Source organism: Leptodactylus fuscus, chromosome 2 (assembly GCF_031893055.1).
Source record: "Leptodactylus fuscus isolate aLepFus1 chromosome 2, aLepFus1.hap2, whole genome shotgun sequence".
Taxonomy (NCBI): domain Eukaryota; kingdom Metazoa; phylum Chordata; class Amphibia; order Anura; family Leptodactylidae; genus Leptodactylus; species Leptodactylus fuscus.
In genome coordinates this window covers 85851756-85862923 of record NC_134266.1, presented here as the reverse complement: position 1 = coordinate 85862923, position 11168 = coordinate 85851756, and the positions used below count along the sequence as shown (strand labels likewise).

General features: G+C 45.3%; 1 protein-coding gene across 2 annotated transcripts in view; it reads left to right on the top strand.

Moving 5' to 3' along the window:
• The first annotated feature begins 6158 nt into the window (after positions 1-6158).
• TRIM33 (tripartite motif containing 33) overlaps positions 6159-11168 on the top strand; it is a 96592-nt gene continuing 91582 nt past the window's right edge. For both annotated transcript variants that reach the window (XM_075264125.1, XM_075264124.1), the window contains exon 1: positions 6159-6754. In XM_075264125.1, coding sequence (XP_075120226.1) covers positions 6334-6754 — 421 coding nt within the window. In that variant the 5' untranslated portion in view covers positions 6159-6333. The remainder of the gene's footprint in view (positions 6755-11168) is intronic.

The window sequence follows — 11168 nt, the reverse complement described above, 5'->3', positions numbered from 1 at the left end:
TACCTGGTTGGCTAGTTTGGATGTGGAGACCCTCATGACAGGGAATGTGAGGCTGTAGAGGGCTTCCCGCTGGCTGGGGGAATCAGTTTCCTCTACGTAGTGATTTGACTGTTTCACTCTTGAGATTCGTGTTGGAGCACAATTTTTTGTTTTAGACTGGCATTTCTTCCACCAGTTCAGGAGAGCAGCTATAGGTAGCCCTTGTGCGCCCACTTATGCCAATCTCTACCTGGGCTGGTGGGAGAAGAATTTGGTGTTTGAGGATAAACTAGAGCCCAGGATCTCAGCAATTCATGGACTATATTTTTGTTTTATGAAATAATACTAAGGAGAGATTTCTACAATTGGTGGAGGTATGGAATACCAATGAGTGTGGTTTATTCTTCACCTGTGACATACATGAAACAACAATAACGTTCCTAGATCTGTCTATTACTAAATTGACAGCTGGTTGTCTTAAAACTGATATTTTTAGGAAGCAGAGGGCCACTAATAATCTTTTGGCCTAGGATAGTTGGCATTCTCTGGCTATGCGCCAGGGCATCCCAAAAGGCTAGTATTTAAGGGTCAGACAGAATTGCTCTAATTTTGAGGATTATAGAGTGGCAGCTAAAGATCTTCAGCACCGCTTTCGCAAGAGAGGTTATCCAAAAGAAACTGAAGAGGGCATTCCAGCATTCTACAACAGCTGATCGACATGCCTTGTTGATCACGAGGGTTACGGATTAGAAAGGGTTAAGGGTAATTGGCACATTTGACTCTGTGCATGGGGAGATATGAGGATCCTCCAGAGATACTGGGGTATCTTAAAGATGGACCTAGATGTTGGCCACCAGCTTAGGAAGCGTCCAGTGATTACATTTAGGCAAGGTACTTACATATAGGTGTGGTACTTGCTGTGCTTGTAGATTTATAGATTTGGAGAAAAGTTATTTTAATAACATGATGAAACAGTCTTGTCTAATACAGACTAAAGTGAATTGTTGGATGAAAAAAGTCTTATATTTGCTAACTTGTAGATTATTATTATTTATTTATATAGCACCATTAATTCCATGGTGCTTTACATTTGAGGGTTTACATACAATGCACAAAATATACAGGTAGATATAATTTTAGCAATGACTGACTGGCACAGTGGGGCAGAGGGCCCTGCCCGCGAGGGCTTACAATTAGAGATGAGCGAGTACTGTTCGGATCAGCCGATCCGAACAGCACGCTCCATAGAAATGAATGGATGCACCTGGTACTTCCGCTTGGACATAGCCAGCGCGCTTAACCCCCCGCGTGCCGTCTACGTCCATTCATTTCTATGCAAGCGTGCTGTTCGGACCGGCTGATCCGAACAGTACTCGCTCATCTCTACTTACAATCTATGAGGGAAGGGGGGTAGAGACAGAAGGAGAGGGGGAGACTGTTCAGATGGCAGTGAGGTGATAGTGTTATTGGAGGTTGTAGGCCTTTCTGAATAGGTGAGTCTTCATGGCCTTCTTGAAGCCTGTGATTGTGGGGGTCAATCTTATGTGTCGTGGTAAGGAGTTCCAGAGTATGGAGGATGCACGGGAGAAATCTTGGAGACGGTTGTGTGAGGAGTGGATGACAGCAGAGCGGAGTAAGGGTATGTTCACACATCAGTATGCCATCCGTCCGTTTGAATTCAGTTTGACACTTCAAAACGGACTGATACACATACTGATTGTATACTGACACCTTTTTATGCTGATAGCAAATGCTGTCTCCCCTAGAGGACAGATAGGGGATTAAAAGTAGCAATTGTAAACAGAGTAGAGATAAGGAGGACATAAGGACATTTATTATATCTACTTATCTTTACTTTGTTTACAATTGCTACTTTTAATCCCCTTATCTGTCCTATAGGGGACGCACAGCGTTTGCTATCAGCATAAAAAGGTGTCAGTATGCAATCAGTATGTGTATCAGTCCGTTTTAAAGTGTCAAACTGAATTCAAACGGACGGATGGCATACTGATGTGTGAACACAGCATAAGAGGTCGTTGGAGGATCTGAGGTTACGTGTGGGCAGGTAACGGGAGATTAGTTCAGAGATATATGGAGGGGACAGGTTGTGGATGGCTTTGTATGTAAGTGTTAGTAGATTGAATTCAATTCGCTGGGCTATAGGTAGCCAGTGGAAGGACTGGCAGAGGGGAGCAGCCGATGAAGATTATGAAGATGTGAGGTGGATTAAGCGAGCAGCGCAGTTTAAGGTGGACTGGAGGGGGGCGAGGGTGTTAGCTGGGAGTCCATGGAGAAGGGTGTTGCAGTAGTCTAGGCGGGAGATTATGAGGGCCTGGAAGAGCATCTTGGTAATTTCCTGGGTGAGGAAGGGGCAGATTCGGTGGATGATCTTGAGCTGAAGGTGACAGGAGGTGTTGAGGGTTTGAATATGTGGCTTGAAGGATAGGTCAGAGTCCAGGGTTACCCCAAGGCATCGGGCCTGTGGGACAGGGGTAAGTGGGGTTCCATTAACTTTGATAGATGGGTCAGGCGGAGGGGCCATACTGGATGGGCTGAAGATGATAAACTCTGTTTTCTCCATGTTGAGTTTGAAAAAGCGGGAGGAGAGGAAGGAGGCTACGGCCGCTAAACAATCTGGAACTCTGGCCAGCAGGGAGGTAATGCCTGGTCCAGAGATGTAGATTTGGGTGTCATCGGCATAGCAGTGGTACTGAAAACCATGAGATTCTATGAGTTGGCCAAGGACAAGGGTGTAGATGGAGAACAGGAGGGGTCCTAGGACGGAGCCCTGGGGGACACTTACAGAGAGAGGGTGAGGTGAGGAGGTGGTGTGCGAGTGAGAGATGCTGAATGTGCGGTCGGTGAGGTATGAGGAGATCCAGGAATGGACTCCAATACATTGGCAAGACGGTGCGGAAGTTGCGACAGCAAATTTTAGAGCATACAGCAGATATAAACAGGAATAATAAGACCCTGGTGGCTCAGCATGTAAATGATAGCCATGGTGGGGACCCTATGTATATTCTATTTCATGTTTTGGAGGTTGTGTCTCTGCCCATTGGAGGTGGTGATTTTGATAAGAAGGTGTTACAGAGGGAAGTGAGAAGGATTTTCCAGTTCAATTCAGAGAAACCATTTGGTGTAAATGAACAATTGTTGTTTCAATGGTTTCTGTGAGGCTCATGTGTGTGTGGGGTCCTTCTTCTATGGGATAGTTGATCTAGACATCATGGGGGATGGATAGTGAATCTGAGTTGTGGGGTCTTTGTTGGAACGGATTGGGTTCTCTTTATGTCCAATTATCATGCTTTAGTTTTTGATCCCATTCGTCTCTTCTTTTTTTGTCTCATTCCTTTCCCATTATGTGGGGTTTAATTGGGTCACGTGTTATGTGTAATGTCTGGTAGAGTTTTGTAGTTTCTTTGCCCTCTTGTCTTTTTGCTTCTCTGGTATGATCGTCTGGATAGATTAGGTTTGTTGTAGTTAGTATATGCGTTGTTGGTTCTGTTGATTTTCTGCCTGATCATGTGTTTTCCTTCTATGTGCATGAATTAGTTGTTGACAGTTAAGCATCTTAGTTTCCATAACAATACACAATACCTCTGTGGGTCTGGTGATTCATGCCCATATTCTCATTACCTGCTCGCTCTGTCACTCAGAAGCAGGGAGGGGCCTCTTTGGCCATATAAGGTTGTAGGGGTGGCGGGTGTGTATGGCCACACTCAGTGCCAGGCTGCAAGGTGGAATGGAGTAGGTGCACTAGGCGATGACTGCTCCAGCCTTGTATTAGCCTTTTTTTTTTTTTAATTATTATTATTTATTAGTGCTGTGCTATATGATTACCTAAAAACAATACTTAGACTCCCCTGATGAGGCTGTAAGATCTGAGATGAAACGTATAGGGAAAGTAAGGGATAGGACAGCTCTGCATATGCAGTAACGCTGTGATAGTGATAGATATCCTTAGGAAATGTGAGGGTTAGTCAGCTTATCCCTAAGTTGTAGCAGCGGTGCAGACTGAGTGGTGTCTGCTAGAATATTAGCACTGTTTAAAGGGGCTCTATCATTGGCAAAAGTCTATGCCGTCTATGGGACATTCTGTATATTAGTATTACGGCTGGTCATAGACCCAGCCGCAATACTAATATAGCAGTGACAGGCCTGTTAGCCTTCATTAGGCTCCCGGCTGTCACCCGAACAGGTCGGCTCTTGCGATATCGCCGCGCAGGAGCCGGCCTGCAACTTCACAGGTACGGGGCCGGTGGGGACCGGCCCCGGAGGAGAAGGGGCCGCCAAAACAGACTACAGACCCGGCATCCGCTGTACTAGAGAGGCGGATGCCGGCGAGGGATAGATGCAGGTGCCGGGGCCTGAGACATCGCTGCGCTCCTCTGCCCTGCATGAAGCCAGCAGCGGGGGGACGGAGGAGCGGAATAGCATCACTCCTCCCGCTGCTGGCTTCATGCCCTGGCACCTGCATCTATCCCTTGCCGGCATCCGTCTCTCTAGTACAGCGGATGCCAGGCGCCACATTCGGACTATAAGACGCACCCTTCTTTTCCCCCCAAATTTGGTGGAAAAAAAGTGCGTCTTATAGTCCGAAAAATACGGTACCTCTCCTTCTCTGCCCTCAGTGTAATGTTCCCCTTCCATCTCTGCCCCCAGTATAAAATTCACCTTCCATCTCTGCCCACAGTATAACATTCCCCTTCCATCTCTGCCCCCAGTATAACGTTCCCCTTCCATCTCTGCCCCTAGGTTACTGTTCCCCCTCAATTTGTCGTCAAAGTTTATAACATAAAAACACTGATACTCACCTTTACTCAGTATAATGTGCCTCTCCTTCTCTGACCTCAGTGTAATGTTCCCCTTCCATCTCTGTCTCCAGTATAAAATTCCCCTTCCATCTCTGCCCCTAGTATAACATTCCCCTTCCATCTCTGCCCCCAGTATAATGTTCCCCTTCCATCTCTGCCCCCAGTATAACATTCCCCTTCCATCTCTGCCCACAGTATAATGTTCCCCTTCCATCTCTGCCCCTAGGTTACTGTTCCCCCTCAGTATGCCAAAGTTTATAACATAAAAACACTGATACTCACCTTTACTCAATTCCCTGCCGTTCTATCTGAGTGCTGAGCTCTGGGCGCAATGTGATGACATCACAAACATCACGCCCGAAGCAGGAGCTCAGTGCTGAAGCAGGAGCTATGCTGACAGCTCCTGCTTCCTTCAATACTGTATTGAACTCATCTGCGTCCAGAGAGTTGAAACCGGGACAAAAATCCCGCGGACTGGGACTGCAGGACATGAACCTGAATCTGGGAATGTCCTGCAGAATCTGGGACGGTTGGGACGTATGTACACATATAACCTATTCATTCCACATCTAGGAAGCATAAAGAATATACTGTATGTCTGTATATATGGAATCTGTATTGATTGCACTATAAACATAATATCTTCATTTCATGTCTCCAAAGCAAAAGAAATGCATTATACTAGTCTTACGCTAGGTTCACACCTGCGTTCTACTCTCCGTTCTGTGCTGTCTTCTGCATGCCAGAAGACGGAAAGCACAGACCGGGTCCGGCCGTGAGCGTTTTAAGCTCTCCGCCGCAAAACCGGATTTTTTAATCCGGACACAGAGTACTGCATGTCCAACTCTGTGTCCGTTTAAAAAAACATGGTTTCGCGGTGGAGAGCGCAAAACGCTCACCGCCGCACAGCTTTCTCACCCATTCAAATGAATGGGTGAGAAAGACTCCTGCAAGTTTCCGTCTCCTGCTCTGTTTTATGCAGGAAACGGAAACCTGCAGAACGGACACCTGGGCGCAGATGTGAACGAGCCCTTAATATTTATAGCAATTAATAGCATTGTTTCTTTGTCATTGTGCTTTTTAGTACGTCCCTCTTTTTTTCTAATGATTCAATTCCATTAAAACGCAGCTACGACCTCTTCTATATGAGGCAATACTATAATTACACACACATATGTATTACACTAAAACTATAAATTACACACACATACGTATTATGCTAATTACAGGGAACACGGACGGAACCGCACTAGTTAGCATACATGTGAAGAGCCCCTGCGCAACCCCCTGTCCGCTATTAGCGCGCATGCGTATATCTCCATGCTCGGCGCAGACTCATTGCGCACTGTCTTCCTTCCGTGAAGCGCACACTACGCACGCGCTTTCTAGAGTGTCCCGCACGTCGCCGCTGACGTCACCTCGCCGTGGCCGTTAGAGCAGAGGGAGGGAGAGAGGGTGGCCTTCATTGCGGCGGCGTACTGTACGTGCGCTGGTGGCGTCGCGAAGCGGTCAGTTCAGGGGTTCAAAGAGGAAAAACATGGCGGACAACAAAGGAGGCGGTGGCGGAGAGACGGAAGGTTCAGTGAGCAGTAACAACAACAACAATGGCAGCGGACAGGAGGGGAATGCTGCGGGAACTGAGGCCCAGCCTGTGGAAGAGGCAGAGAACGGGGAGAAGGCTGCGGCCCCAGTTGTGCCAGTGGCTGCCCCGGCAGAGGAGAGCCCGGCCCCCTCCTCCTCAGCGGCCTCTTTTTCCACTTCTGCTTCGTCCTCCACGTCGTCTGTGGTGTTGAACCTACTGGATACATGTGCTGTGTGCAAGCAGAGCTTACAGAGCCGGGACTCGGAGCCTAAACTGCTGCCTTGCCTGCACTCCTTCTGCCGCCGCTGCCTGCCGGAGCCGGAGAGGCAGCTCAGTGTCCCGCTGCCCGGTGGCAGTAACGGGGACATCCAGCAAGGTGAGAGAGAGGCCGCATGTGGCAGCAAAGTCCGTCACCCCGGCTGTGCAGCATGTGATGTGCAGCCCTGCTGAGATGGAGGATGAGGCTCTATCCAGCCGCTGTCGCGATACAGGCTGTGATCGCAAGTAGCTGTGGATACATGTGTTGTCTCTGCGATACATCGTGACTTGCTGCCGTGTTATGGGGGTAGGACAGGCTGTTGCTGTTTATGGGATCTATTGACCTCGGGCTCATCTTTCTGCTTTGCATTTAGATTAGTGTTAAAGTTTCTGCCGGTGATCTGTAGTTGTGATGTTCGCCATGTTGCAGGGATGTTTGCTTGTTGCATGTCTGGTGTTTTGGCTTCTAAATAGTTGCAACATTGGCTGATCAGGTTGGATAAACTTCCATGGATTCTGCTTGCATTGCTTGTCACGTGACCATGCTCGTGTGTTATTTTGGTTAAAGTGGTGATGGTGTGCGATAGTCGTCCATGTTTTCTGGCTGCATGTTCTGCTGCTTGTTTTCAGATTGTGCCCAGCATTAGATACTTTGTGGCTCTTATAAATTATGATAGCAGGGCTCTCCAATTATTTAGTATGCACGGTATATTAAAGAAACAAGGCAAAAACCCACCAAAACTGGAATTGTAATATAAAGGACAATGTCCATCCTGGGGCTTTTCATTCATTGTAATGTTTTTTGTTTTGGTGTTTTTTTGGCTCCGATCATACGGCAGAAGAGTCAACCTGTTGATTATCCAAGTCCTGTTCACACCAGTTTTTGGGTGTACAGTTTTTTTTTTTTTTGTTTAGTCTTCTGAATGTGGGTGACTGCCATTAATGTATATGTTTTGCGATATATTTTAGTGTTGTAGACTATGCTTTTCAATCCTGTCGCATGTATGCAAAAGAAAGTATACATCTGATTCATTTTTGATCTTAAAGACTTCATTTAAGGCAAAAAAAAAGTAAAATCCAAGAATTAGTTTAATTAGCGAATGTATTTCACAGATTCCAGTTTCCAGGACTCTTTTGTCACTTTATGCATGTATCTACCGTAGTGAGTTGTGACATATCTAATGTGGCTCATTTACAGTCTATTGTCTTTGCTACCTCCAGATCTACTGTAGTAGTATGAACTGTACAGTATATGGGAATTTATAGTCTGCTGTATTCTACCTACTGGTATTTATGTAACAGTCAGTTTGTAAATGCTGTTAAAGGGCAAAAAAAAAAAAAAAAAAAAAGTTTCTTGTATGGACCTGGTTTCCTTAGTTGTATGTTTACCTACCAAATCTCCATAGAATAGATGGTGTCTGACTGTCATTCACTTATGGGGTCTACATTGATCATTAGAATGGGGTTATCCTGTCCCCTGTGTAAGTCTGTGGGACTGACAAAGATGGCCTGGCGGTGTACCCTATCCCCATAGAGATTAAATAACGTGGCAGCACATCTATGTGACCATTTCACCATTACAGGAATGGACACATGACTCCATTCTTGCAATTGGTATATTCCACAGCAGTCACACACTTGGCACCTATCTCATTGATCAGTCAGCGATAAGTTATTTTGGTGGCACTTTCGTTTTAAGATTGTGCCATATGTATTGTGAATACCTTTGCCCAGGTATATCTGTTAAATGTCTGTTTTTAAGCGCCTTTGGCCATTAATATCTCTAAAAGATCAGAAGGTTAACGGTCAATCTGTATATGAAGTTATGCAAAGTACTGTGGCAGTGAAAGCTCAGAGGAATGTCACTAGATTTAGTCCTCGTGCCTATGTGCATTTTAAGTATGTTTGATGTACAAATCTATATGTACATACATACTTGTCTACTGAGTCAGTAAGAAAAATATTGGATGATGTCCCTCCACGTGCTGCCTAACAGAACTGTTATTCCCTAGAGGCCATGTTATGCAATTCAGTGCTGCCCACATTTCCTGTTGCTCCATATTATGTGGTGGTATTGTTAGGACTGCACTGCCTTACAGTTTGATGTGTGCATGAGTTAACATCTAATCGCAATGTGTCCCATAAGGGTTTTTTTCTTTTAGTTATGTGAAATAATAAATCTAAGGGCTGACGGTCTTTCAGTTCCTCATCCAAATTGTATCAGAGACTGAAAAGATTCCAAGTTTTCATTATTGGAATTGATGACGCCAGATTTACACTGGGGCTATGGTACCCAGCTAAATGGAGAGGTGAGTATAGTATTTACTTTTTTTTTTTTTTTTTCCGTCAGAGTACCCCTTACTTAATAGCTACAGCACAGGTGGAACAGAGAATCAGTTGTCTTAGTGGAGGAGGGCTGCTTTGCACTCGGTGTAACGCGGTGCTGATTCTGGCATGATAACTCGGGTAAGAATCAGCACTGCAAAACAGAATCCTATTGACTTCAATGGGTTCCGTTTAGCGTGTGTAACACATTGAACTCAATGGGAGGCTTTTTAACCCGTTGATTTCAATGTGTTACATGCGTTAAACAGAACACATTGAAGTCAATGGGAGTCTGTTTTACTGATTCTTACGCGAGTTATCATGCCAGAATCAACGCCGCTTTAGGGCTAGTTTACATTGTGTGAATGCCCTGTAAGATTGGATCTCCTCAACCAGCACCTCCCAAGATCCAATCATTGATGAAAGACCGCTGTCGCCAAAGTTGGATTTCTCAGATCTTTTTTATTAAAGAGGACCTTTCATCAGATTGGGCACATACAGTTTTATATACTGCTGGAAAGCTGACAGTGCGCTGAATTCAGCGCACTGTCGGCTTTCCCGATCTGTGCCCGGTGTAAAGCGCTATCGGTCCTGGTACCGTAGCGCTTTAGTGTCAGAAGGGCATTTCTGACAGTTAGCCAGGGACGCCCTTCTGCCCAGCAGCGCCTATCGCGCTGTACTGTGTGAGCGGGGAGGAACGCCCCCCTCCCTCTCCTGATAATACTCGTCTATGGACGAGCACTGTGAGCAGAGGGAGGGGGCGTAACTCCCCGCTCACACTGTACAGCGCGATAGGCGCTGCTGTGGAGAAGGACCTTCCTGGCTAATGGTCAGAAACGCCCTTCTGATGCTAAAGCGCTACGGTACCGGGACCGATAGCGCTTTACACTGGGCACAGATCGGGAAAGCCGACAGTGCGCTGAATTCAGCGCACTGTCAGCTTTCCAGCAGTGTATAAAACTGCATGTGCCCAATCTGATGAAAGGTCCTCTTTAAGCATATATTTGTTTTCCTGGAATATGATATTGGTGACCTATCTTTTATAAGGCATCAGTATCAGATTGGTGGTGGTCTGACATATAATACTCTGTTTTGAAGAGACTGCAGGATTCAGAGGAGCACTGTTGTCTCTTCGCTGCATACTAGGCACAGCATTGTACCATGTATAGCAGCTGTGCTGCTATTCAGTTGCATAGAAGGGAGCCGTGGAATGGCCACATAAAAAATTTCCTACCCTTTTGCAGAATAGTGTGAGGAACAAAGTTATTGTTACAATCACTTCCTTAGTGGTACTGGCCATGTGCCATTGGGCATTGTGTGCATGATGTCAGTTGTTAGCCAAATACAGTCTCCGTGTATGTGATGTCATTACTGATGAAAGCTGTATGGGGGGGGGGGGGTCCTGGCTGGTCACCAGCCAAGCCAGTACGTGAATCATCCATCTAGATGATGGCAGCAGCAAAGACAGGTAGACACAAATCTCTTAAATTTTTATTTTTAACTCTTCAAGCCTATCCCCTGCCTCCATTGGATAGGCATTCTCCTGTGAGTGGTCGAAGGGTTTTATGGACACTGATGAGTTGACTTGGCAGTACATTGGCTGCAAAAGGAGAGGGAAGGAGATGGGCAACGTGCAATAGATGTGAATGCTCAATCAGTATCATGTAGGGTCCTACACAGGTTGTGTTCACACAGCGTGTTGCTCAAAAGTAGGAAAGCTCCTTAATTTTTTGAACAATGTGTGCTTGTCTGTTTTTAAAAATGTATTTTTTTTTTTTTTTTTGAAAAATTCACCAAGACAAGACACCTTTACTGGGAAGTGTTGTATCGTGGGGCTAGTCTGAGTGATTTAGAATGTCTATATAGCACAGCCATTATATGTAAAGATACACTAGCATATATATATATATATATATATATATATATATATATATATATATAATCTCACACACGTATTGTGTGTATAGATATATATGTGTTTACATAATACGTGTGCTATAAGCACATACATATCTGTGTTTATATAATATACACACATACACACATATGTATATGTATATTATATAAACACACATAAGTATGTGTTTATAGCACACACACGTATTATGTATATATGTGTGTGTGGTAACTCTGGTAACTGATGGAGATGAGAAACAACTGTGAACATGTGAACAAACCCTTTTTTGCTGAATATTCATAGTGTGTCT